Below are 27,990 nucleotides of genomic sequence, written 5' to 3'. Positions count from 1 at the left end.
CAGTAGAAGGCGCAAACCCGACGCTCGGGAAGGCCGGGCCGCTCATCCCACCCACTCTGGGCCTCGGCACGCATCTACGAGGGGCTCTGCCTGCGGGGGTGGCTCGGGCCCCCGGCGCCTCCGCAGCCGCCCCCTTGGCCTCTGGCGCTCCGCGCCGGCGGAACGCTGCGAGGGAGCGGCGGGCGCGCCCGGACGGCGGCCGGCAGCGGGCGGGGCGGGGCGAGATCCCCCGGCGGCGAGGCCGCGCTTCCGGCGGGCGGCGGTGACAGGCGGGCGGTAGGAGCGGCAGGTACCGGCACCGGCGGGGCGGTGTGGGGTGCCCGGGGAGCGCGGCCGGGCCCTGCCTGCAGCAGCGGGGCCCGGCACCCTGTTCTGGTGCTGCTGGGGCGCGGAAGAGGCCCGGCGGCTGGGCTGGGGCTCAGGCGGAACGGGCCGGGGCTGGGCCCAGAGCCCCGAGCGCTCCGCCTGGGTGTTGCCTGGCTCGCCCTGTGTGAGGGAGCGGCTCGGTTCGTCTGCGGTGCGCGCCTGGCGGGAAGAGCGCGGCTGGTGAAGCACCGTAGGCACCTGGGCGGGCAGAGCCGGGCCGGCAGCCCTTGGTGTCCTGGTCACCGCTGATCGGGGCAGGCGGTGCAGGTATCGCCGGAGCGGCGCCACCGGGCCTGCTGCTGGTTGTTCCCGACCTCGGCGGGGCAGCCCCTGCGGCGGGGCTGGCGCTGAGGCTGGCTGCCATTAACCCCGGTGCCCACAGCAGGGGCTGGTACTTGTCCTGCCTTCAGGCAGTTGGCGTGTACTAGGGGACGTTTGTTTTAACAGTGTAAATAGCAAATCCGTGAGTCTCGTAAGCAATCCTGAGGTTCGCTAAGGGGTTTCCCAGGAGATGAGTCGAAGGGAACGGGAGAGAACATGTATTGTGGAGGGGGTGATGAGGAGGAGGAGTAGGAGGGCTGCAGCCCGCACAGGGCTGTGTGTGCCCCACTGCCTCCCTCACGTGTGAGTCCTGGGTGGATCCTGCACGGCACTGAGAGCAGATTCTTTACTTTGTGCAGCAGCTCCGGAGAGGACACTTGGAGAGCTCAGCACTTATGCCCTCAGACCCTGCAGAGAACCAGTAAGGGGAGGTTGACTGCTTGCTAGGTGGGATTTCCGGCGGGCACGGAGGTAGCCTTCAGTAAACAGATTGAGATGACTGAGGAAGGAAGGCGGCTCAGTTAAAAAGCTGTTGGAATAATGAAGGATCAAAGGGCTTCCCTGAGCAATAGTGTCTCTGTCCTGAGTTTACTGGTCATGATGAGCCAGGATAAGGTCTGGCCCTTGACGTCTATGTTCTTTCAGGGTAGTACCAGGGTAGTGATGCTCTCAGTGGTATCATCAATCTTGATGTGAGGGAAGACAAGGGGTGGGCTTTGTGGGTGAGTCTTGGTTCTAGACCTCATTCATGCACGTGAGTACTCTGCAGGTCTGCTGCTGAGTAACTGCTCCTTTTTCTTTCAACGTGATTGTTTTTAACACTATAGCTAAGTGCAGGGCCTTGATTGATGTGTACAGAAAAAGAGATATCTGTGCAAATAAGCCGAAACTGGGAGGAGGTGTGGATGGCAGCAGAGTCAGAAAAATAATCCCGGAACCATGACTGTGTTGCATCTGACCATTGCTCGTTCATCTTGCATGGAAGAAGAGGCCACTTTGCTTCTGTAATTCTTTATTGTACGTACAGTGCCAGGGTGTGGTAATGTACATATTTTGAAGTGTAATTTGCTTCTGAACTAATAGTACATCTGGAAGAAAAACAGGAAAAAGAAACTCCCAAGCAAGTGTAGCTTAGAAATAAGTGATAGAAAAGTAGTGAAACTGAAATTGCAGAAAAAATTGTATTAATGAACAGCATCTACCAAGATTTCCTGGATGTAATGTGAATGGTCTTCCCTGGGTAAATTCTGGATCTTATATAAGGAATCTTCAGTTCAGAATTTTTGTGGAAATTGTATTTTAATTGTATTTTAATGGTCTGAGTTCTCTCCTTTAGTGTTCTCCATCACATGTCTCTCTTATCTAGGAAAGTTAATTTTTATTACACAGCAAGTGTTCAGGTGTAGTGCAGTTGCAGAAAACATACTTAAATACTTGGAAAAAATGGTAAGAGTTAGCTCTTTAGAGCCTAGCAATAAGTAAATGCTTCTGCTGCCGTGTGTGATTCTTTAGGTTTTAAATCTTTGGCTAGAATTTTTGTTTTTCAAAATCTAGGTATGTAATTTTTCTTATCTTATTATTTGCTATATGGAGTTTACCACTTGCATCTTCTCATGCACTCTCAGGTTCAGTTTTTAAACTGAGTTAAATCTGTTGAAATGCTCTTTTATTGTTAAAAACCATTCAATGTTTTTAACAAACGCTTTACCCATTTTAACAGCTATATCACTATGATACATATGGACTTTCTGTTTAATGACAGATCCTTAGGGATCGCTTTTGAATACACAGGGAAGCATCTCATGCAGCTGCAGTATTGGAAAGTGAAATGAAGAGCCTCAATTTGTGTCTTACATGCTTTCTTCAAAGTCTGCCAGCTCCCAAGCATTTAGAGGATTGCATGGCCTAAACTGCTGTATGGTTATCTGATGTGAGATCCCATGCTTTTGGCTTTTGTATGTTGGGAAAAGGCTGGAGAAAATTCTGCAAAACCTTCTGGGGCTCTCTGGGTACTACAGTATGGTTCACAAGAAGGATTTGAATTCTAGGAGGTCTTCTGCTCTGCATCCTGCTTCCATTAACACCATGGAGCAGTAACCTACTGCCAAGGAATGGAGCTGGCTGTGAAATCTACGTGAAAGTGTCTGGAGAGCCTTGTCTGTTTTTCCAAGGGGTGAGGCCAGAGCACTATCCACTGGGCTCTTTTTGCAGTTTGGACCCTACTAACAACTTCCTTCTTCCACATGGTGCCACACTAAAATTAATTTTATGCCTCAGGGGAAATCCCCCAGTGCTGTCTAATAACCTGCTCTCTGTCTCCGGACAAGTGCTGCAAGTTGACTGTGAAGCCAAGTGGTGAGTGTAGGGACAAGTGTAGGGACACTTGGTGACTTGCTGGCCCTATGGCAGTACCGTCACTACTCTGGGGGGGGGGGGGGGGGAGGGATTTGGATTTGATCCCCAAGGGTTTCAGGACTTGGCTTTGGGGAAGTGGTTGCTACCAGGCATCCCCAGGAATCTCCCATGAAAGGCATCTCAGTGGATTGCAGCAATCGAATATGGGTCCTCTGACCCCACTAGGGCTGGGAAGTCCCTGAGAGCTGTGAATGCCAATAGGCTGTCCTGGGCAGCCATGGATGCTTTCTCAGCATGGAGCACTGGCTTTTGGGGCTGCTGAGCTCCTGTGGGAAATGCTTTAAGCTCGCTGAGTCATAGGAGTCAGTGCCTGCTGTTACCATAGAAATCGGATCAGCTGCTATGGGTGGGGAGTCCTGGTCCCTTGGCTCCACTGCTGCGTGGTTCCAGCATGAGCTCATGGTACTAGGGAACCTGATTTCTTGCTCCTTGCCCTGTTGAAATCAGAGGAGGTCAGGCAGCTCTGGCAGCCCTGACCAGAGGGCAGGGAAAATAGTTGTGCTTGGATCTTTGCATGGCTGCAGGGGTGGGACCCTTTGTGTCTGATGTGCTGTCTTGATGACCTGCTGTCTGTATATGTTATGCTCTTTCATATTTTGGGAAACATTGCATTTGATTAGCAATAGCTTCCAGTCCTTTGGGAGCCCCAGAGAGGTGAAAACTGGTTGTAAACTGGTGAGTAGCAGGTAAGGGAGGACAGGAAGTAAATAATAAGCTTGGAATGGTCCAAAGGGAGAAGAAAACCACTGAATATCCAATTTCCTGTGCTCTCAAAATGTATCCCCAAGCTTGGTGGCAAGTATAGACCTGAGCATGGACGTGACACCTTCCAGAGCTCAATCTCACAGATTTTGTCCTCTGTGCTCAGTCTGAGTAACTGTTTCATTGTTTTCTCTGGATGAATATACACATTCAAGCTCTAGGGATGGAAGATGCAAAACATCGTTGCCCCCTCTCCATTCTGCTAAAGGAACTGCGAATATACTTTTCACACTAAGGTGTTGTGCCTCCTCAGATCATCTTTGAACCCTTTGCTCTCCTCATAAAGCAAAATAAGCACAAGCATCTCTGTGAAACAGTGTTATAGAGACTCTTGCTGATGCAAGGTGTCACTTAGTTTTTCTACAGTTCCTCTTGGCTTGCTGCCTGCTGACCACTGAATTACTGTCCATGTGGTCTGTTTGAGCAGTCCAGATCTACATAGTTGTCCTTTTTAATGTTTCCTTGCTTACTTCCAGGAGACTGAATTCAAAGGATAACAGCTGCTTCCCAAGGATTGTCCCTAAGAGTTGGTACTCTTAGAAGGTCCTGTATGCTGTGCTAGCTCAGTTCCATCTTTAATGTATCTTCCACTTCAGATGAGAGTGAGAAATATTTGCAAACAACAGCAAATGCACTGAGCTGTTGTTTCTTGGACCCTCTTAATTCTTTGGTCTCCTTATGGCATGCTTGGTGAAAAATACTCATTCAGGCAGTATGGCTTTAAATGAAAGAAGTGATTCCTTGCTGCTAGCTGTTATGTCGGAGAAAGGATTTACTGGATGATGCTGAAAGGAGATGAGGTTTGTATGTGTATTGTTCTCCCTGTTTCACTAGCTCTGCCTAAAAAATTCCTGTTTTAAGGAGCTGTTCACTTCTCTGTTCAGATCGCAGCACACTGAAGCACCCACTTCAGTGCTGTTGAGAGTTCTGGTTCTCCATTATGGGTAGGGGGGGGGATGCTTCTTGGCACTGGGCTGACTGTGGAAACAGCTGGGCTTTGTGCCAGCCGTTCAGAGGGAGGGGGAGCTCAGAGCCATACAGGGAGTGTATCAGGCAGGGGCTGGTGCAGCCTGTCGCCTTCCACAGAGTCCTGGTGCTGCTTCTGTTTCAGGAGAGAAAAGCTATTCTGCCCAGAGCTGTGGTCAAGTAGAGACTCCTTGAGAAGGTTGGGACAGCTCTTGATGGCCTTTGATAGCAATTGGCATGAAAGAATCTGACATGTTGTGCCTCCGGTGAGGAGGAGAAGGAGTTCCTGCTTCTATTAAGGACGAGGGGACACAGTCTCTGGATAAGTAAAGATAAGGGAGTATTGGGAGAACATCAGTGAGAAGAGGAAGCATCTATGTGGGGAGGTAGATTTGTGATCTCTGTGTCTCATCTAACAATCTCTGCAGTCCGTGTTCTAGACACAGCGAAATAAACTGCGGTATTTGGGGACCATGGCTACAGACCCACTCTCGGAGCTTCAAGATGACCTGAACTTGGATAATACCAACCAGTCCCTCAGCCAGCTCAAACTGGCCTCTGTAGATGATAAGAACTGGCCAGCAGATGAAGTCCCTGCTTTTCCCAAATCAGGTAAGTATCCTGCTTGTTTGGGATCTGGGTTTTAGCCAAAAAGCAGTTGTTTGTCTTGCAGCATTGTGATCATATCTACATATACAGAGAGCCCCAGCTCCATTTAAAAGCTTTATAGACACATTAAACTTGCACCACACCCAAGTGAATCAGCCTCAGTATTGAACAGCACTAAAAAGTGCAGAGCCAGCTGCTGTAAATATGCTCTTCTCAGTCCTGTGCCTGGCAGCATTTTGGTGCTGACAGAATAGATATGCTGTAAATCTTTGAGTATGCTCCATTATGGTCTCTTGCAGGAGAGTTTGGCTTTCTGGACTGGAATGGTCTCAAACTTCCATCTGGGAGGTGGGGCTGGAGAGCTGAGTTGTTGCTCTGAAATCCTGTGCTGTGAATATGAACAGAGAGGTCAGGAAAATTAGCTGAAGGATATACAGTATGACCATCCATCAAGGGACTATGTTAAGATCCTCCTTTCCTAAAAAGCCATGATGATGTGCTTGGGTTTTGTCTTTGTGAATATTTGTAACATATCTGAACATTTGTTTGTGAGAGTGTACATTCTGAGGGACACATATGGATCTCATAGGACTGAGAGGACTCTTCTGAAGTCATTGCTGCTCTTGTCCACTCAGAATTTCAAAAGTGCGTTTTCAACGTGTATAGTTGTATACATTAGCCCCTCCCATGTAGAAGTGCCATTTTTTTCTCATGCCTCTATCTCTTTGTACTTGCCAACGTGTTCCAGATCCCTTCTTCTGATTGCTTGTTTCTTGTACTTTGTTCAGATGATTCCAAAGGCTCCCCCGAGCCTGTCACTCACCTGCAGTGGAATGATCCCTACTATGATATCGCCAGGCACCACATTGTGGAAGTAGCAGGTAGGAACCTTTCTGTTTTCTCCTTTGACGTCTCTGCAGCTGGGCTGAGGAAGGACTTTTCTAATAGGGCTCTGGGGACATCTGCTGTTTGCCAAGCCCAAGTGGCAATGACAGGTGGCACAGAAAGAGCACCAAACTTCTTGAATGTTTGTGGTATGTGTAATTTTCCATTGACTTCAGCTAAACTTGGGTTACTTCTTGGCTCTTGCTGACTTGATTATATTATTGTCAGGACTCAGTTGCTTTTGCTGAATTGTTTTAGATATGGCTCTTTACTACACCCCAAGCACAAAAGTGGTTTTTGCTTGATAATGCCACAGAAATTATGTAATTAAGCAATACAGCTGTAAGGTCCTCAGCTGACTGAGTAATCCACAGTAGGTGGCATCACTCATATCTGAATGGCCAGAGCTTGCCATCCTGTCCAGATATAACATGTGCAGAAATCTGAAATAGAGGGAATAGGCCTATGTTCCACTGCAAGGAAAGACCTGTTCATTCAGGGTCACAAGCATTTGGATTTTCTTTGTGTTTTCTTGTCCATTTTATTTTATTTACACTAACCCTTGATGATACACTGCTGGGACCTCCATGAGAAAGAGTTTTGGAGGTATTCTTTAGGTTGCTGTAGTGAGCCTTAGTGAAGGGTAAGGCCAGTTTGTCTTGTGTTCCTTGTTTTTAAGAAGAAGCAGCACTTCTACAACTGGTTGTGACTTGATTCATACCTCCTGCTTGACTATAGCCACCTCCTACCCCTCCTGCTGCCACCTCCTACCCCTCTACTGCCATCTCTCTGTCCTTTGGTCCCTGCCCTACATGTGAATTGTCAAGGAAGCAGAGGCACAGGCTGGAGGCAGGAGGCTGAATCCTCCTGATTCAGGGTTGTTCTGCAGCAGAGTTTGACCACAATGGAAAGAGTCTCAGGCACATACTTTGGTAAGAGTTGTCTCAGTATCAGTCTTTTCTGGGCAGTTTTCTCAAATAAGCTTTCTTTTTCCTGATCTCTCATGTTCCATCTTTTGTGGAACAAAATTATAATGACAGACTCAAAACCTTGTTGTTTATTGTTTTCCTGCTCAGTTTGACAGGGCAGGTGTTTGACATTTGGGCTATTATGCCGTATAGATTTGCCAGAAGTGTTTTCATTTACAAATGTGTTACTAAGCTTCTTTTCCATGTGGCTGGAGTTTCAGGACTGGAGTTTATAGAGGTCTGCACCCTGGTCTCTGTTGCTGAAACTGGAAAGGGATAGATGTTTGAACTCCACCATTTCAGTAGTAATAGAATATTTGGAATGCGATTGGCACAGGTAACTGGTGTTTGAGGACTCTGGGAAAGGGTGAGTTAAATGATACAGTTGTTCACTTCAGGCTAAGCTTCAGACAAAGTGCTTAGCAGGGTTTAGATCAGAGACGTTGATAAGACTGGAATGTCAGCCCAAACCAAGGATATACTTTGCTGCCTCCTGAGATAAACACCACTCTTTCTGAGGGATTTCTGTTCCAGGGTAACATGACTTTTTCTTTGACGAGCTCTCTGAATGGAGTATCACTCCAGTGGAGGTGTGTGTCAATGGCTGTTGGAATGTAGCCATTTTGCCATTTGATACAGTCTAGGGTAGCAAATGAAGAATTAGCCAGCTTCCTGAAAAGATTCCAGGGTGGGATGGTGGCTGACTGGGAGACATGCCTGCATTCTGAACTCTTCCCTGTTGTGGTTTAAATTTGTATTCCTAGTGAGCTCTGTGTCCCTGCAGTGTCTCTGTATAGTGCAGAAACAGCTCAGAGAAGCTTCTGTTCTTGGCTCTTGCTGGCCAGTTTTCACCAATAGCTGATGTGTCTGAAAGCATGTGATGGTCCCACACATGGCGTGTGGTGTGATGCCTTTCTTGGCACTGGGAGAGCTTGGAGCACAGCTCCAGATTGAGGATTTGCTGCCATGTAGGTTTGAGACTTGCTGGTTTCTCATCTCCTGAAAGGAGAATTTAGGAGGTTGATCAAAGAGCTCTGACTTGTAATCTTGGTTCTGGGGTGAAGCTGTTAATTTTTTTTTTTTTGGTCAGTAATTGATAATTTTAACTGTTCAGAGTATCGGACAGGGTAGTCTTCTCTGGATTGTTGTTGGAGGCAAACAATCTGGGAAAGTCTGGAAAAATCCTATTAGAGTTAGCCTGGAGAATAAACATCTCACTGGAGGATTAATATGAAACTGTTCAGATGTGTCTCTGCTGACAAATTGTGCTGACAAATTTGTCAGCAGCTCCAGGTGCAATGAACACTGGCTATGCTGAGCCTGAAACAAAATTACCCTGGATCTCTTGTAAATATTAGCAAATGGCAGCAGATCAAGGATAGTTTTATCCACTCTATTGATTCATTATCTTTCTGTCCCATGTCCTTCTCTGTTCTGCAGTCCAGAACAGAAAGCTTGTGGCTAACTCTGTTCCTGCCTGCCCTGAAATATGTTCTGGGATGATGATGCTATTTTGAGACAAAAGCAGAAAGCTGGTTTCCATCCTCGCTGAACTCCATGATCCCAGTGTTATCCTGTGTGATCAGAAAAGTAATTGCTTTTTGCTGGATATGTGCATGGTGTTAATAACTTTTAAAAAGCCCAGTTTTGATGACAAAAAGCACGCTTATTTTCTAGCTGACCTTTATTACTGATTCAGTCCAAGGCATGCTGGATTTGAAAAATCTGGCTATCTGACCTAAGAGGGGAAAGTATTGAAAAACATTTTGCAGAATTTGTTAGGAAAATAAGTTTTTGGGGTTTGTTTTTCACTTAAAAATAGTACAGCAGTTTCATGTAGACTCTCCTTTGTGCCCTATGCTCCTGTCTCTTCTGGGGAATGGGATCTTGTGGGAAGAGGCTGTCCATGGGAAAGGAGCAGGCATGTCACTGCTGTCCCATGTGGTGGTGTATTACACAAAGATGACAGCAAAAGGCATTGGGGCCACCACAGTCCTGAGGGAGTACTCAGAACCAGAGTATTGTTAGGAATCACAATATTTTAGTTTAAGGAAACATTCTTTTGGTTCTGGGACCTGATTTTGCGACGGAAGATGTTGGTGTTCTGCTGGTCCTTTCAGACCTGCCTTAAAGTCTGTGTTAAATGAAGTGTTTTACGCAGGCTCTAGGTCTCTGTGTGGTTTTGTTCTTCTTAATGCTGAGTGCCTCTTTTTGTGAGCACTGTAGCAGTGAAATTCTTCTTTACACGTGGCCAGAAGCTGAAAGAGAGGAGGCTTGATTTCATTGCACAGTCCACTTCTGCAGAGTGTTGTTTTCCTTGCTCACGTCACATAGCATTCGGAGGAAACACAAGCTCCTGGTTGAGGGCTGTTAAGGAACTATCCCAAGTTTCTGTTATGTTGAGAGTTTCTGTGTTCTCCTCCCAGTTCTTACATGACAAAGATGCTGCTTCCATCTTCTTGGGGGTTGATGCAGACTAGATGTGACATGGTCTTGGCCTTGAATTTAAGCACAGGCTGAATTGCAAAACTAAGGCAGGTGGTTAATAATAGTTTAAAGTAAGTTTCTGGAGATGACAATTCATACTGGAAACTTGTGGCTGTGTGAGAAGAGCAGAGCTCTTGTCAGCTCTGGCAAGGTGTTCCTTCCTCGTTCTGCTGCCCACTCTGAAATACTGGTCTCTTCTTTGTGGTCAATATGCAAAACTATGGCTATGAGGTTCATCAGCATTCCTATTTTACACAATAACTGCCTTGCTTTCTTTCGGGTTAAGAAAACAGGGGCCTAACATATATTGGCATATGAATTTCTCACTGCCATGGAGGGTAGAAGATAGTATATCTGTGGTCAGGAAAGTGTCTGTCATTATATACTCCAGCTATGTAGTCCCTGCCCAGTGATTTCAAAACTTTGTTGGAGCTCAAAGCATGTTTCTGCTAGTTTGCGTGGGAAATCTGCTGCCTCACACCATTACTTGTCAATCTGTGGGGCTGCCCTCGCAGAAAAGCTGTGATGTTAATATGTGTAAGACCTGTAACTGAAGTGGGAAAACAAGGTGGAGACCTATGAGTGTACCTTTTGTGTTACTGGATTGAAGCTGCAATTTCAGCAGTAAATCTATTTTCATTGGTGAATCTGGTACCAAACCTACCCAACAAACTTGACTGCAGGTACCAAAGCTGTAACTGGTGCTGATGATTTGTTGTAGGTGTTGGTGATTGACATGGGGGGGTAAAATCAATCTTGGAGCACCAGTAGCTGTTGTTTCTCTAGGCAGGCAAAGGTAGAAGTGGCAGACAAAACTTGTGTTGAAGCTGTGTTGCAGGGTGTCTTTGGTGGCTAATGGACTCAGCAGAGACCCATTAGCAAAGGGTAACAAGGGTCCTTTTCGCTTCAGGCATGGTACATTGTTATTGGCTTCATCAGTACAGACTGCCTGCATTTCTGCTGCTTATGGATGTAGGTTCCAGCTTTTAACTTTTTTTGTTTGTTTGTTTGTTTAAGAATATTTTGTATGATAAAAAATTATGAATTGCCTCTATAGAATTGAGTCCATCCAAAGCAAGCCCAGCTTGTGCACCATATTTTGATATGCAAGGTCAAGGGAAGGGAGAGTATCTAAGGAATTTTAAGTTTCTATGAGAGGCTGAGAGAATGGAGAATTTCTTCCTAGAGCTCTGCTCTGCAAAGGCTCCTGTCTTGATAGGCCCATGTGGGTCTGTTGAGTATGTAGCTGTGAGAGTGATGGGAAGGGGCTGGGTGTGATAATAAATGCCTTCATAAACTAGAGGAACCTTTTTAAAATTCTAATTGGCTGTTCAATTTTTTTTTATTCAGAATCTAGTAATCATGAAAAAAAAGTTATGGGTGTGGGATGTGTTATTCATATGGTATGATGCCATTCTCTGTACACTTCTGAAGTTGTTCAGAGGACTTCAGAATTAATTGCAATTGACCCTTTTAAAAGTGGCAGTACAGCAGTTACCATTTTGGTGGCAGAGGAAGTGTAACAGGGCAAGAAATTTGATTATACAGTTAGTTGCAAATTCAAAAAGGAGATTTGGGAATCAAGGGTTGCTCTAACTGTTGCTCAAGTAATTGCCTCTAATTGTTAGATAAGGCTGCTTTTTGCAGAGGAGCATGGGGGAAATATGAAATGGAAGGAGTTTGAATCCTGCAAGACAGCAGCTAAATTCATCCCAGTGGCAATCTGGCTAGGCTCTCAGACTTTACCCTCATGATTACAAAGCTTGGCTTGCTATAACTTTTTTTCTGTTCCTCCAGACCAGGGTGCACTTGATGGGGCCCAACCAGGTAGGTAGATTTTTTGTGGCACTAACATTTGGTTCTGTAGATCATGGTATTCCTTTAGCATGACCATGGCCTGTAGCTGGACTGTCTCAGGGGAGCCCAAACTTTGCTCAGCCTTAGGCTGCACTGGCAATTTTTCAGGAATCCAAAGGCTGCACAAAATTGTTGTCCGAGGGCTGCACCTCTGCCTCAGGCACAGCAGAATCATCTGAGCCAAATTTGGTGTGTGGGCTTTACTTTGGGCACTTTGGGGCTCATGGGTCTCAATGTGAATCCTGTTTCTGTCCTGTCATGGTGGTAGCCTGCTTGGACCAGTTCAGTTTGAACTCCAGTTTATCTTTTTATCTTATGTGGTTTGGATGTTCATTCAAGGATTGCTTCCTATTCTTTCATATGATCTGCTGCTGCACTCACATGCTAAGCAGCTGGCACTTAAACTGGATTATCTATCTGAAAGCAACTGTTATCTACTTCTTCTCCATTTGGCTACAGAGATGTTGTGTTCTGGTAACTTGTTTGCCCAAAGCTGTGCTTGACTGCCCTGGGCTTGCTGAGCATTTGTTAATACTCTCCGGACTTCAGTCCTAAGTCTCAATAATTTGGCTGCTGGTGCTTTCATGCTTCTCAATGTACATGAAAACTCCTATTGGTGTGAAATTCTTACTGCTAAGATCTTCACACAATTCATGGAAATGCTGATTCTCATTTCCTCATTATGTGGAGTCTTCTCCTCCTTTTTCTATGCTTTCAGACATCCTCCCACTCTGCATTCTTTAATCTGACCCTCTAGTATATTTTTGTATCAGTTAAAGCTATATTAACTTCATAAGGCTTTCTGATTCTGGCAGTGTTTGGATATTGGGAATATCAAGATGGATGAAATAATGTATTAAAATACTTCTGCTTTGAGATCCTTGCCTTCTTTTCCTTCAGGGCTAAATCCACTTGGGAATTCAATAGGCAATTAAAATCTACTATACTTAAAGTTTCCCAGTTGTACCATAAGCTTAGCACAGCTAATTGAAATGAAATTACATTCGACAGGTATTTTACTCACAGTGGCTCTGATTAAACATGCTAAGCTTTGTGAAACTTGTGTAGTAATATTCCAGTATTCTGTACTGGTGCTCTTTCCTTGACCCTCAACTCTGTTAACTTTGCTGTTTTAGCAGTAACACTAGCTTTTGGTGGCACGTTTTATCCACCTGCATTGTCTCAGTATCAAAGTACTAGGATATTCCCATATGAATCTTTCAACAAGATGGGCATCTAACTGAGGCGACCTGAGGAAGGTAGGAATGAGCAGTCTCTAGACTGCAGTTAGGCTGCCTCAAATCATGACATAAATGCTAAAGGATATATTTCAGGATATGTAATGGATATATTCTATTTACCTAGAAATAGTAAATAACAGTATTTGCATGCCAAGGATGTATTTTCCATGTTGGCTGTGCAGATTCATCTAATGCCGTGTCTTGGGACATTACTGCCATCTTGATATGAATTTCTGCTGTGATACGTTCATATTGCTGCAGGTTTCAGTCTGAAACATTTGCCTCAGTATTCTCATTTCAGCTCTTTTAGAAGCTTGGCCTTGCACTCAGGGCTTGGAAACACAGCAGTGATTTTCCTTGCCCCTTGTCTTAGAAGTGCCCTGGAAATGCTGCTTTTTGAGCGAGAGGAAAAACACAGTTCAGGCCTTAAAAGTGTCATAAAAATATTCAGGAGCTTATGTCCATCAGTGCTACGAGTTCATATCTCTTTAGATGAGCATCTGTCTTGACTGACTTTAGATACTGGCTACTGTCTTGCTCTTCATTGTTAAAAGCAAAATAATCTGAGTCACATCCTTCAGGGAGGTAGTTTAATTCAAGTGCACATTGAAAAGTTGGGGTGCTCTGTGAGTACTGATGGTATATAATTCGTTATTGGTTTGTTGTTAACTGTTGAGCATTCCTCATCTGGGAGAGGTAGGAGACAGCCAGAAAAGCCAAGTGATTACTTCATGGTCTTTAGTTGTGTTCAGTGGAAACTTCAGCTATTTGCAATTGCAAACAAGAGGTGAAAACCTAGATACATAAGATTAATACTGCAAACAGGAAAGCAAATAGTACAAGGGATGGAGCATCTGGGAAAGATCAAACCTGATAAGAATCTGTTCTGTAGGAGGCAGAGGGGCCACCTGAAGGTAGTTTCCTCCAACAAGAACGCATGGAATGGGCTTTAGGTTCTTGTTTATAAACTGATTGTTCAGCTTTGATGCTGAATTTTTGATTTTGTCATGTCTGGAGCAAGGAGACTGATCAGATATATGTCAGGTAGAAACAAGATTGGCAGCTGATGGTTTTGGAAGTTTCTGTGTTGACAGACTGAGCTCAGTGTGATGAAACTGGAGCAAAACCCAGAACACAGAAAAGGGCATGCTCGTTCCTTTGTAGGTCTCATGCATAAATTCATTCTGATTTGGAAGGCAAAACAGGCCGCTCCTTTTTCAGTCATCCAGGGCACTGTAGATTATCTTTTGATGTGCTTGGCCCTGGAAATTGTCCAGGGGATACATGCCATCTCCCCTTGGAAAGAATTATGGATTGTCTGTTTATTCTTTATCAACGATCCCAGACTATCTAAGGAACAAGACTGTAGACTTTGCATAGACCTTGCTGTAGGCTTTTATGTCATTTCAGAGAAAGCTATTTAAGGTATGTTGTTCTGGAATTGTGACTTGTCAGGTCTGATAATCAGTGCCCAGAAGCCTGAGCTGCGCGTATGGCCACCCACAACATGGCACAAACACGGTACTGTACTGCACCACAGAGGCCTGCCCTGATTAAACTTGGAGTCTGCCCTGATTAAACTTGAAGTCTGCATCTGACCTTCAGATCATCCACTCTGAAGTGAAATACAGCTTCAGTTAACTGAAGATATCATCTGTTCTGAATTTAGCATAGAGCTTCGTATGATCTGTCTTTCTGACCATTCTCTTTCATGACTATAAAGCTCAACAGATTCTCAAATGCTGCATCTTCTTGGTGCTTTATACAGGCAAGACCCTTTGTCCTTCAGATAGACACATATGAGATGCTGAAGACCAATGGGAAGGGTCACAATATGCCATGTTTCTTGCCCAGGACTTTGTAACCTGCACTTAGTCTTTTAGACAGCTCAATTACATTAGACCTGGCCCTAAAGCTCACAGCGAGCTACCAAGAAACTCTGGGGTAGGCAGAGAGTGGGCTACTGTGGGATGTGCGATGTGATGTTGGTCTTGTGGCCTGGCTGTGACTGTACGCGGTTGTTCCAGATGAGCCTTGCATCACTCTCTCCTAGTCCTGCATTCCAGGTCATGTGTCCTCCCCAGCTGCCCCGTATCTCCGCATGTGTATGTCAGTGTGATGGCCTGTGCGCCCCTTTCCTGGTCCGTACCTAGTGCTGCCGCAGTGTCCTTAGCTTTGGTAGAATTTCTGGCTTGTGTGCATCAGTAAATTCTGTGTTGTCTGGTGACTTGAAAATGGGACTTGCAAGGTGAAAATAAAAATGAACAAAGTAGCAAGAGAATCTGTTCTGGCAAGATGGGGGCAAAAGGGGGCCAGTGGCATCTTAATGTCATGGCTGGTGTGTATTAATTCTCTGGCTGCCAGTTGCAGCACCAAGTGGTGATCTGGTACTAACAAGCAGCATTCCCAGAAATATCAGGTTTGCTATTCTAGGACCTCAGTTGCTGCGTGGCAAGTGTAGCCAAGTGATAGTTGAGGGCCAGAGCCTGTGCAAAGGTGATAAAATGGCGGCATGAATATTGTAAATCCATGCTGGGAAAAGGATATATTTCAAGAGGAATAATGTATTGCAGGTCAGTCCTGCATAAGTAGTGATCCTTGCTGCTTTTCTGTGTTATGGTCTGCGTGAGATGGTTTACCATATGGGAGTAAGGAGGGTATTGTTGTGTATAGCCTCAACAGCCCCATTCACTGTTGTACTCTTTGCTTGACAAGAAAACACAGGTTTCAGATCAGGGTGAGTAGCTAAAAAGGTGGGAAGACTTTTACCCTTAATACTAAAGGAATCATTTCATCTCCACTGCTGCTAAAAAAGAAGTCATCTTTGTGGAAATGGATTGGGTGTCATGTCTGGGAGAGAATTAGACTTTCCCTCAAACTCTGTATGTCCACAGGATTTGTGACCTGGTTCTCACTTATGCAAATCTCTATTCCCCAGCATGTCTGCTAAGCTTGGCCATGTGTGTCTGCTTGGGCTTTGTTCATGGGGCTGAGATCTCTGCTAGCAGAAGTCCACTGACGGTTGAAGACTTGCTTTGGGGAAAACTTGGCTCATTGTCTCTGAAGCCTCAAGTGGTGGCTGGGAGTGTCCTCAGTGACATGACGGTGCTTTATGGGTTATTTGGCTCCAGTGTGATGGGGACTGTTTTCTGCATGGCTTTTACAAAGAATGCTTTGTTGTGCTGCACTTTGCAGCTCCTTCTGTCTCAAGCTGGAAAATCTCTCTGTGGATGGAAAATCTAGGAAGCAGTGAAGAGCTTATTCTACAGTCCTCCTGGAGAATCCAGCAGCCCTGCTTGACCCATCTGTAGAAGAGACTTGTCTTTGGAAAGATGAGAAATCATCTGGAACTCACCCAGATGAGTTCTCATCTAGAACTGCTCTTTTTCTAGGAATTTCTTGCTTTCCTGGGTATGAAATGGCCTGTGTTCTGTGTGCAGAACTAAGCTCCAGGTGAAGCAAGAAACAGATGCACCAGACTATTAGAAGTTAGTCTGGGACTGTGTGCAGGGTGGACGGAGTTATTGTGCCAGTGAGGGGCAGTTTTCCCTGTGCCTCCCTGGACATGTGTGCATCAGGAGCAATGCCCAGGCACAGTTTTGCAGGATTAATGCTCTGAGCACTCTGCTCTGTACTTGACTCCATCCCTATGTGCCCCGAGGCATTCTGGCTTCCAGTCCTTCATCTCCTTTCAGGGCTGGAGCAGGGAATCTGTTCTTCATTCTCATTGTTGACTTGCCAATGTTGCTTAGTGTTCAGGTTTCTGCTTCCACACTAGGCCCATGATAACTGCTGAAAATTGGATTTAGCTTGCTGGCAGCTGTACCTTGTTACAGTGGTTTCTCATTTTTTCTTTACCCCTTGCTGCCAATACCACAATTAAGTCCTTAACTCCCTGTAATATCTGGCATTTTATCTGCAGGTGATGACAAATACGGAAGGAAAGTAATTTTGTTCAGTGCCTGCCGGATGCCCCCAAGTCATCAACTAGATCATGTGAAACTGCTGGGGTAAGTAGAGTCTTAGTAGGCTGCTGTTATTTTCTTAAATCTGACCTAATTCTCAGCTGCTGGATTCCTGGGGACAGATCCATCTGCAGTAGCGTCTTTAGCTGGACTGTCCTCCCAAGTGCTTACCTCCATTGCTGGAGATGCAAATCCTCTGTTATGGTGCACAAAAAGAGTCCCAAAGGGAGGAATAGCCTCTCTGTAGCAGAGCACAAAGTGAGTTCATCAGTTCTTTCTTCTCAGGTACCTGAAATTCACACTTGACCAGTATGTGGAGAGTGACTACACTCTGGTGTACCTGCACCATGGCCTGACCAGTGAGAACAAGCCATCCCTGAGCTGGTTACGGGATGCCTACAGGGAATTTGATCGCAAGTGAGTAAAGATGCAGCAAGCAAGGATGTTATGTGCTGTTCTGTAGCATAATATAGAGGATCTTCCCCAGCTCCCCTGTGTAGCTTGGTGATCATAATTTACTGTCACTTACTCTCCTGCTTAAGGAGGTGGATTGTTGTTTAATACAGACTGAATCATAGGATAAATAGCTCCTTCTGTAGTTACATCCTTTAAGCCAGCAGCCAAGAGCAAACCCAGGACCTGGTGCAAGTGTGTCAGCCCCATGCTATAGTTGTAGGTTCCTGGGGAGACTGCTCACTGGTTTTAGATGAATCTTGGAATACAGGGTAGCATGCCATCAGGTTGCTGAGTGGCCTGACACTGCTATAGAGCATGGGAGAGCAGAGGCCATGGATGCTGGGATGTGGTGAGGCTCAGTGCAAAAGGCATGAAGCAACCAGGGTGCCTTAATCTTGTTGAAAGGTTGGTTCCTCTGCTTAAAGTGCAGCTGGTCATTACTGGGCTTTTCTTGACAGGTACAAGAAGAACATCAAAGCCTTGTATATTGTGCACCCAACTATGTTCATCAAGACCCTCCTGATACTCTTCAAGCCTCTGATCAGGTAGGAAGGAAGCGCTATTGGCAGCTCACCTGCATGCTCACACTGCAGGTGTGAACAATGAGGCCTTCTCAGAGGCACACAAGCTGAGCCCAGGCTGCCAGGCCTATCCTGGAGTCTCTCACCTTTTTCTGTCTCCTCCCACTTCTGAGCTCAGAAATACTCACACACCAGAAATGCCTCTTTAGGAACCTACAGAGCTTGCAGCTCTGTGCTACTCCTTTTCTCTCCAGCCAAATAGAAGTAAAAAGTTGCAGGCTCTGCAACTCAAATATTTAATTTATTGTGATATTGAAATAATAACTCTGTGAAATAATTGGGAATAAGATCTTCTCAAGACTACTGCTGAACATAGGAAGGAGAAACTCACCATTTGAGGGAGCCTGCTGCTGCTAGGGCTTCTAATGTATCTTGTAAAGTTTTTGCATCTTCTGGTAAAATAGATGAAGTGGGAAAATGACGTGGGTGACATCTCTTCTGCTCAGCCATACCTACCCTTTGCCCCATTGATGTTTCTTGCAGTCCTCTGCTCTCCTTTTCTGTAAGAAGTCAGTTATGTTACTGGATTTCCCAATTCCTCAAATATCTACTTTTTTTCTTGTTTTTCAGCTTTAAATTTGGACGAAAGATTTTTTATGTGAATTACCTTAGTGAGCTGGAGGAGTATGTGAAGCTGGAGCAGTTGGGGATCCCAAGCCAAGTGCTAAAGTGAGAATACTGTCTGTCTCTCCCTTCCTTAGGGCTCTGTGAGAGAGGACCTTTTGTAAAGTGTGGCAAGGGAAGGAAGCGATTGTTCCACTCAGGCAGTGGTTTTTCAGGGTGTGCTGACAAGTTGCCTTCAAGACTGGTTTCTCTCTGTAGTCCTTCCTGTGTGTTCTTGGCCCCAGTCCCCAGTTCTGTCTTTGAATTAAAAATCCTCCTGCAATGGAGCACCAATCCTGCATCTCCCACTCACTCCCTGGGGACTTTCTGCAAGATACTGACCCTAACACTGACCTGGAGCTCATGGTGTGCATTTGCTGTCATCTGGGCACCTGCTCAGCTCATTATGCACTGCTCAGCTTGTCTTTGAGGCTTCCCAAAGTTGCCATAATGTCAGTCCTACCAGATTGCTTCCCTGTCCCACACCCACACATGCATCTGTCTCATCACAAGCAGTGCTGTCCTGGCCTCCCTCCCACGCTGTTACTCAGCTACTCCAACTCTTGATTACAGATAGATACTCCTTTTCTCCCTGCTTTTTTTTCTGGCAACCAGATGTTTGTTCTTGTGCTCCACAGCTGCCTGTGGTGGTTCTGTGTAGGTGTAATTGACTGTACCAGTCTGGTTCTGTTACCAGTGGGTGTGCAGTGCTGGGTTCATGCACTTTCTGGAAGGTGGAGTGGCTTTCTACTAGTCCGTGTTTTGCTGCAGGTATGATGAATACCTGAGATCCCTGCAGAAACCTTTGCAAGTGCCCCAGAAGCCAACACCCCCACGTCCACCACTGCCAAACCAGCAGTTTGGAGTCTCCCTACAGCAGTGAGTATTTCTGGACTGTGTTGCTTTTGTCCTGACTTGCTTGATATGAGATCACTGTATTTATTACTGAACAACAGCAGAAAATGGCTGCGAAATTTCTTGCAGTTCAGACTTCCTACAAAACTTTAATCATTTTCCTCAGGAACTCTCTGCTCATGTCCAGATCCTGACTAACTCAGTTCAGTTCCATCCTCTTGATCCCTGGGTTAAATTGTTTTTGCAACTTAGGGTCACTAAGGGAGGAGCAAAATAAGAGCCACGGGGACAGCTTTATGGCACTAGAAACTTCCTTTTAAGCAAAAGAAATCTGTAAGAAGCTGGCTGACAGGAGTCTCTTTAGGACTATGCTGCTTTGAGCAGTACTGCAGATTTGTTTCTTAGTTGTTTTCCAAATCATAAAATCTATTTTGAAAGCACCTCTATTCAGCCTTGTAGTGAATCCCACTCCCCATTCCTGCACAATGACAAAGGCAAACACAGACACTGGCAAGGGCTGGTGATACTGAGTAAGTGTTGAAGGTATTTTTAACTCTTGAGTGTGGTTTTGCCTCCCCAGAGAATGAGGAGGAGCCAGTACTGTGTAGCTAGACACATCCTCTGAGGCAGTCTGGGAACACATTCCCCAGCTTCAGTGCAACATTTCCAGATGGTGTTTGCCATGGTGCTGTGGTGCCTGAGCTTGTTAGCAGCCTGGGAGGGGTGAGCAGCTCCAAGCTATTGAGTTGTCTGGACAAATGAATGTGAGGGTGGCAGCGAGCACCTTGGTGTCATGAGATTTTCCCTGACAGCCATTTTGTTGATAAATCTTCTGTCACAGGAATGTGGTGGCCAAAATTTTTTTTCTCATGTGTCAGCTTCTTTCTGCCCTTGCTCCTATGGGGAAGAAAAAAGGAAGCGTAACCTTTTTCACCTGATTCATAACTAGCATCCTTGCCTTCTGGGAAACCCTTTGCCCTGGCATATACAGGTTGAGATTTTTACAGAGGATGGAAAACCGTTCCTGTGGTCTAGTAATGAGCTCATAGTTGCTCCAGTGAATGATGTAACATGATGGGTGAAGAGGATAGAAGGCCGGAATAATGGCTGAACCAGCAAGATCATACGCAGTACAGCTGGTGTGGGCAAATTCAAGAGTTGGAGGCTGCATGTAGGGCAGGACCAGTCCTGTGTAGCAGTCATGTGTAACCTGTTGTTTCTTGGTGCAGTCTCAGGGAGAAGAGCCCTGATCAGTCTCCTGTTCCTCTGGTGGTCAGAGACACCATTGCTCATTTGCGGGAGCATGGTAAGTGTTTGGGGAAGCTGCAGTCCCATATCAGTGACCTCTGTTCTCTCCAAGATCCAATCAAGACTGTGGTAAGATAAAGAACAGCAGTCTAAAATAGGGTGTAAAGCCCGAACTAGGCGAGTTAGCCTTCAAGTGAGATTGTGGAGGGCTTAGGAGAATCCTTCTTTCAGGAGTCCATGTTCCCACTTGTGTAAAACTAGCCAAATGCCCCTTGTATCCTTTGTCTGATAGTGGAAGCAGAAAGAATTGTTGTACTCTAAAAAAGGAGCTTGTTGATATCTGTCTGAATGCCCCACAGCATGGATTTATAATTGTTAAGGCCAGCATTTTTAAAGACTCTCACATGGCTGATTTTTTCCTTCTCCATCTGCTGTCACTTCACAGCTCTTAATACAGAGGGGATTTTCCGGAGATCAGCAAATACACAGGTTGTCAGAGAGGTCCAGCAAAAATACAATATGGGTAAGTGCCCAAACACATCAGAGCCCCTCTCATTCCCTAATTATTACTGTGCAACTGCAACTGTAGGAACTAGTCCATCATGGATCCTCTTCTTCTTTGATAGGTCTGTAGGTGAGGTCTCATCTTGGGGTATTGCAAGGGAGAAATATCTGGTACTTCTGCTGTGTGGAAAGCATATTCCTTCCCACTCATATTCCCTTTACTATCCTTTTTTTCCTGAAAGTTTCCCTGTTTCTTGGGATGAAATATACCATCTCACTCTGGTTATACTGAAGGGACTTTAGAGGACCAGGATGAAACTTAGTTATGTTTGATTTGATGACTTCTAAAGATGTAATGCTGGATTCAGCACTGCTTTGTATATGATTTTGGGACATATTTTTCCACTCTGCTAGAAGATGTGGTACTTCAGGATTCTGTGTTTTTTAAAATACCTCTTCCTTAGTTTTGGGCTCTGACCATCATGTCCTGTCCTTTGGAGGAGATGCTGCTTTGGCCAGTGAGCAATGAGTCTCTGCTCTACTTTCTCAGGTGTGCCTGTAGATTTCCAGGAGTATGAAGATGTCCACCTCCCTGCTGTGATTCTCAAGACCTTCTTGAGGGAGCTACCTGAGCCCCTCCTCACTTTTGCCCTCTACAGCCATGTTGTCAGCTTCCAGAGTGAGTTGTAACAAGTGCTACTCCCTGAATGTTGCACTGGCTAAGGGCAAAGATGTCTTACTTAGTGGAGACATGCATGGGATACCTTGTGACTGCCAACAGGGCCTTCATCAGGATGGGTGCTGAGGATTGTCCTGTCTCTTGATTTTTAGGTGTGGAGGAGGTGAAACGTGTGGATGTTGTTCGCAAAACGCTCCAGGATTTGCCTGAAGAAAACTACCAAGTGCTCCGTTTATTGACAGCCTTTCTGGTGCAGGTGAGTGCTAGCCTAAGCATTTGGTTGTCATAATGCTGAGAGGTGCAGGCAGGCCTTCAGCCTAAAAAGTGCAGGCATACAGCCTGTGTGGTCTATACCAGGGAGGTTGAAAGCTCCCCAGGCTGGAGGTAGAACTACAAAGTAGCTGAGTACAAGAGGGGTCTCAGATCTGCTTTACAGTACTTCCTGCTGCCAAGAAAGCCACTGCAAGGCCATTCAAGTGAGAGGGAAGATCATGAGTGGTGATCTGGACTTGTAGAGATATTATCTGATAGTGCTGTTGTGATGATATGGCCTGGCCAGCTTTTCTCCTCTTATTTTCTCTGTGAGTCTATCAGCTCTAGCTTTGGGGAGGCTAGAGGGCAGCTGCTGTGCTATTCTGTAGGATTCACAGTGGTCTCTTTCCTTCCCACTTAGGTCTCTGCTCACAGCGACAGAAACAAGATGACGAACACCAACCTGGCAGTTGTGTTTGGCCCAAATCTGCTCTGGGCCAAAGATGTGGCCATCACTCTAAAAGCCATCAATCCCATCAATACCTTTACCAAATTCCTGCTGGACCACCAGAAGGAGCTGTTTGAGGCTGCGGAGGCCTGAATCCAGGCCAGCCCACACCTGCACACTGTGCTCATCTTCCCCCTTCTTTGTCTTGGAGCTGTGACCAAGCTGTCTCCAGTACAAAGGGACCATTGATCTTTTGGGTGATGAGCAGAGTGAGGGCTGTGGAGATGATGGTGAAAGTGTGCAAGTAAGTGAGCAGGACACCTGCAGCTCTGGATGGGGAGGGGAGCTGGTCTCTTAGCTGCTGAGACTGGAGTCCTAACCCACCTGCGCAGCTCCTCCAGGGCTCATCACCAGTCTTCTGCCCTATCAGATGACCTGCCTTCCTTTCCTCCTTCCCTTATGTGAAGTTTTTCTGCCCTGCTGGTCCCTTCCTCATCACAGATCTTTTTATTCAAGCTCCCGACAGCCCCAGCTCACCCCTCCTTGCCTCAGCTGGGCTGTTTGGGCTAGGGTGGAGTTGCTGGATTTTGTGATGGAGACATTCTTACTGTGAGTGCCATTTCTCAGCACTAAGCATGCATCCTGCCTTTCCGCAGGGGCACCTAAAGCAGGGAAGGGAGCAGCAGCCCTTGTGCTTCAGGTAGCAGCATGTCCTGCACTTACAAATACCACTCTAGGCCCCCTGCTTTTGGTAGGCAGGTGAAGGACAGGCTCATGGCAATGGGCTGTGTTACCTGTCAGACTCCAAAACAATGAAGATGATGGGCTTTTAGCCCAAAGCCCAGCCCCTCTGGGGTCACCCACTCCAGATACTATTCAGTGTTGGACTGTAGTGGGTGACTTGCCTCCCACAGTTATCCAGCTCAGGTGTGTTTGTCCCTCCAGCAGCACTTCCAGCCTGCCTGGGAAGGTTCATGCCAGGCCTGGCTGTGCATGCAGGCCAGCTGTGACCCTTTGACAGCTGGTGAGTCTGAATGGCAGGAGCAAGTGCCCTGGTGGCACTGAGCTGCTGAACACCATGAGGATCACCATCTGTCCTGGCAGCAGCACAAGGCCTCCTCTTCTGGCACATGTATCTGTGCTGACTGGTGCAGACTGCCTTGACTAGTTAGTTGTCTTTTTGAGCACAACCTTCCTCAGCACAGTCTAACAGAGAGCATGGCCTTGAGGGAAGGTCTAGGGACTGGGGCTAACCCTCACCATGGAGTGCACCAGGCCTGGATTACAAATTTCTGCCCAGATGCTGAGCACTTGTGCCAAAGCTGTGAGGGAACAGCTATTACATGCCAAGGGCCTTTGCCGTGTCTCCTCTTGGGTTCATACTTTGTACCCTGGCATCTGGTCAGCCGCATCCTGGATGCCCTGGGCACAGCTGGAGAGATTGTGTTCTCTGCAAGGCAGGCTCAGAGTGGGATGGTCCCAGCACCTCTCTGGAGCAGCTGTGATACTGTTATAGCATCTCTGTTGGTTTGGGTTGCCTCATTCCCATTACCTGAGCTAAAAGAGATCCTTCTCCTCAGCCTGGGCCTGTCAGGGTTTTAGGAGGGAGCTTCTAGCCTTACTTCTATGGTGTGATTTATCTTTGTATCTTGTGCCCTGTGTGCCTGTGCCAGACCTCCCTGCTGCATCTGGCCTCAGGACAAATCTTTTGGACCAAGCAGAACTGGTTTTTTAAAGCTACTGGATGCTAAAGAGAATTTGCTTTTTCATAACATTTTAGCCTGCCTTTAAACACTGACCAAGGGTCGGTGTCCCTGGTGTAGTCAAAGTAAGTGTCATCTGCTGCAGGAATTGAGGAGATTCCTCTTTTTGCTAAACTCTGGAATGGGGATGGGTGCAAATGTAGGCTGCTCTGCAAGGCAGCGCAGGCCCAGCCAGCTGCCTTGGAGGAGGCGCACCAACATGTGGGTGGGATAAGTGAACAAGAAAGTGAACATTTCTAAGACTGGAGCAAGAGAGGTTCCAAGATGGAATTGGATCTGATCCTTTCTAGATACCGGGGAGACTTTGCCCTATGGAGGCTACCAGGCTGCTGACTTCTTCAAGTCTCCCTCTTCCAATAGCAGGAGCCTTCCCTGTTTGGCTAGAACATGAATTGTTTCATCCTGAACAATTCACAGCAGTAACTAAGTAAATGTTTTGGAGGGAGAGATAATCTGCTCCTAATTAATTTGTGATCTCTTCTAGAGTGAGTTAGCAGGGTTGATGTGCTGTGGAGGAGTAATCTGGGGTGGAGTAGTGTGGAGAGAGGTATACTTCCCCCAGTGTTTAAGGGGCAGGGCTGTGGAGGCTGAGGGACCCCAGTGCAGCCCCTCTTTCCCTGCAGGCGTCCTGCTCTGTGGAGGCTTTGGTAGGGGGAGAAGGAGACTTGGTGCTCTGACTGTATCTGCAGCTGACACTGATTTCACCTTCATCTCTGTAGAGGAAAGGCAAGCCCAGGTAACTTCTGGAACAAATGCCTAAGCTTGGCAGTCTGGAATCCAAGTGCCTGTGTGCATGAGACCTGTCTCTGTGCACTCTCTGGGGAAGGTGGCATGTTCTGGCCTTGCAGAGCAGCAAGGACTGTTCCCTGCCCAGTAGCCAGAGGAACAGTGCTGGAGTAGCTCCTGTCCAGGGGGAAAGTGGAGAATACTGCAAGTGTCTGAGTTCTGGCTGGAGTTTAGTGGGTGGTTTTTGTTTTTTTTTTTTAGTGAATTCTTGAAATTACGTTTCCTTTTTTAGCAAAATAGAGGCTGGTTCATCCCCTGCTGGCAGGGATAAAAGCCTGCTCCAGTTCAGTGCTCACAGGGACCAGATTCAGAGTGTTCAGGGAACGACTACTGCTCATGGTGGGAAAGTGCTTGCAAATCCTGGAAGAGACCCACTGCAAATAGCCCCTTTTCTCTGCTGCTCCTTGTGCTAGAGCTGCTGAGGGCCCTGGAGCAGGCACAGTAATCAGGGTTGCTTTTGCAATCTGTTCTCCCAAATGCCTTGTATTGAAATATTCCTCCTGTGGTCTGAGCAGAGAACTGGCCCAGTCCTGCCTGCAGCCTGTGTCAGGTGGGTGGTCACCAGAGCCTGCACCTGCCAAGGCCAGGGGGTTAAATTCCCTCCTCACATGGGCAGGGTGCTGGCTGGGCTGGTTTTCTCTGCCTTGTATAGGTTGGGGGTGGTATACAATTAAGGTGCTGGTCTGTGTCAGTTTTCGCCTTGCTATAGAGCTGTCCATGGGTCTCTTTCCTGGCTTACCTTTCAGGTTAGCTATTAGCCATTTCTTCCTGTTGGGGGTACTTGTTCTGCATCAACCTCTTCCTTTTAGCACCTAGAACACTCCCCTCTGCTAAGCCTCCTGCTGTCTTAATGGCCTCTGATCACTCCCTGGCCCAAGCTGTGAACTGACACCAGAGCTTCTGGGTGGTGCAGGAGGTCTGGGGCCATCCAGATGCCTTGTGTGCTGACATGAGAGAGCCGAGGGCCAGTTTGGTCCGAGTTTCCTTTTTTATGCACAGGGGCTCCTGTGCAAAAATTTTGGCTTTGCTTTTGTTGTTGGCGTTCCTTGCCTTCTTTGTTGATGTTCATCAGGTGCAGGCCTGGGTTTTCACAGTTCACACTGTTTATTTTTGTTTAATCTGCACCAATCTTGTATTTCACAGTTTGCACTTTTTGTATTTCAATAAAAATCAAAATGTAATCTCAGATCCAGATATGTTCGTCACATGGCAGCAGCAGTGACACATCTACAAGAAACAAGTAAGGCCATCCTATGCTGCCAACCACAACCATGCTGCAAGGAAGGAAAGAAAGTATTAAATGCCTCCTATGTGAGTAACTGAAGAAATACTAGTTTGCAGGAGCCTTGGGCTGGAAACAGAATTAAAACAAAAATGAAGCAGTATAGATCTGGCTCTCCTGAAGAGGGCTGTTCTTCCACATTACCATCTTCCTGTCATGATGAGCAGTCTGCCTAGGATTTCCAAGGGTGCCAAGCGGGAGCCACTTTAGGATTAGCTGGCTAAGTTTATCCTGGGGCCAGGTGATACACTCATCAGAAGCCTGCACCTTCTCATTTCAATGTATGTGGATTGCTAACTTGATGAACAGTAGTCTGGTTAGGACCACTGCACTCCTCTTGATCCATATTCAGTTCACTACTTTTTCCTAAAGACTGCAATTTGCCTGTTACATCAGTAAGCTTTTTGGCTAGGATGCAAGAATTAGGAGTAGAATGAAGAGCACTGGGGCTAAAACCATCAGCAGTAGCCTGACTGCTGGGATGTCAGTGATGGTATGTCAGGGTGATGTGTTGATGCTGATGTTGACACTTGCATGTCTAAACTGTGTACTGCTTGTCAGTTTTTACTGTACCAGTTAAGAGCTTCCCAGTGTTGCCAGTTCCCCTTCTCCATGTTGACATGGCCCCTGTAATGGGGTCAGCGTGGTTAACATGCCAACTATACAGCGAGATCTCAAACCTCCTCTCAGTGTAGCAGCTGGTCCTTGCTTTGGGCTCTGTCACAGTGACCTGCCTGGCATTGTGCTGTAGCAACATCAGCTCCAAGGAGCTAAATGCATCTGTCCCTGACAGGGAGCTGGCACTGGCAGGACCTATGTTATGTGCAGCCATGGGCAGTACTGAATGCAGTGTGAACACCATTGCAACTGAGCACATTCTCATTAGTAGCTGCCCCCTGACTTTATGGACACTCTTCTGAGAACATTTTTTATAAATACATAAAGTAGGCTCACAAAGTGATGGTATTTAATTGTTCATGATCTTGGTGGTTAATCATACTTCTGTGACTGTTTTACTTTCTCACTTATTTCCTGATGGTTTTTCCAATCTCTTGTCTTCCTGGTGACATGGTGTAAATAGTGGATACTGAAAGCCCTGTAGTAAGCCCCAGATCCTACAGGATGATTTCTGTGAGTTTTGACACTGTACCATGTCTTTTTTAAGTTCATGAAATGACACTTATAAATACACACATATACATGCATATAATGTAGACCCATCGGTATCTGTTAGATTACAGCAGTATGCTCAGTTTACTGTGTTGCCTTCTGAAGATGTGATTAAGAAAAGATTGTTTTTGTTACCCTTGTATCCCAAGCTGGAATATTCCCTTCATAGAAGCTTCTAATACAGAGTCATTTTTCTTCCCCCCTGCCCCATTCCTGTCATTTTATCCACTGTCTCTTTTTTTATAATAACCAGACACCCTTTACACCAAAGCTTAAATCAACAGTTGTTATTAGTATACAGATTTTTATAATCTTGTCTTTCCTTTAAAGGGAAGGTGTTGGCACCATACCTGGCATTGTGTGTTATACAGGGTTAACTTTTACCAATACTGTTAGCTGTTAAGTGTGGTTATTCTTTCTATATTTTATTAGTCTCTGCTATCTCTCCTGTCAACTCAAAACATTCCTATGCTGCTTTAAGTGTGTAGTAGCAACCATGTACAATGCAAATTCTGTATATT

General features: G+C 46.1%; 1 protein-coding gene across 6 annotated transcripts in view; it reads left to right on the top strand.

Annotated features, from left to right (window-relative positions):
* The first annotated feature begins 220 nt into the window (after nucleotides 1-220).
* ARHGAP1 (Rho GTPase activating protein 1) overlaps nucleotides 221-27,990 on the top strand; it is a 35,017-nt gene continuing 7,247 nt past the window's right edge. The window contains exons 1-14 of one of the 6 annotated variants that reach the window (XM_053946271.1): nucleotides 319-633; nucleotides 5,259-5,442; nucleotides 6,228-6,320; nucleotides 11,577-11,606; nucleotides 16,800-16,887; nucleotides 17,128-17,259; nucleotides 17,757-17,843; nucleotides 18,450-18,548; nucleotides 19,254-19,361; nucleotides 20,567-20,643; nucleotides 21,031-21,108; nucleotides 21,640-21,768; nucleotides 21,921-22,024; nucleotides 22,442-27,667. In XM_053946271.1, the coding sequence (XP_053802246.1) occupies nucleotides 5,304-5,442; nucleotides 6,228-6,320; nucleotides 11,577-11,606; nucleotides 16,800-16,887; nucleotides 17,128-17,259; nucleotides 17,757-17,843; nucleotides 18,450-18,548; nucleotides 19,254-19,361; nucleotides 20,567-20,643; nucleotides 21,031-21,108; nucleotides 21,640-21,768; nucleotides 21,921-22,024; nucleotides 22,442-22,621 (1,344 nt within the window). In that variant the 5' untranslated portion in view covers nucleotides 319-633; nucleotides 5,259-5,303 and the 3' untranslated portion in view covers nucleotides 22,622-27,667. Of the gene's footprint in view, nucleotides 290-318; nucleotides 634-1,046; nucleotides 1,109-4,994; nucleotides 5,030-5,258; nucleotides 5,443-6,227; nucleotides 6,321-11,576; nucleotides 11,607-16,799; nucleotides 16,888-17,127; nucleotides 17,260-17,756; nucleotides 17,844-18,449; nucleotides 18,549-19,253; nucleotides 19,362-20,566; nucleotides 20,644-21,030; nucleotides 21,109-21,639; nucleotides 21,769-21,920; nucleotides 22,025-22,441; nucleotides 27,668-27,990 lie in introns of those variants that run through there. The other 5 variants (XM_053946268.1, XM_053946270.1, XM_053946269.1 and 2 more) reach the window with 5 other exon arrangements.

The sequence above is a fragment of the Vidua chalybeata genome, chromosome 6 (assembly GCF_026979565.1).
Source record: "Vidua chalybeata isolate OUT-0048 chromosome 6, bVidCha1 merged haplotype, whole genome shotgun sequence".
NCBI classification, from domain to species: Eukaryota; Metazoa; Chordata; class Aves; order Passeriformes; family Viduidae; genus Vidua; species Vidua chalybeata.
Note: the sequence above shows the minus strand (reverse complement) of the source record. Positions and strands in the feature narration are given on the sequence as shown.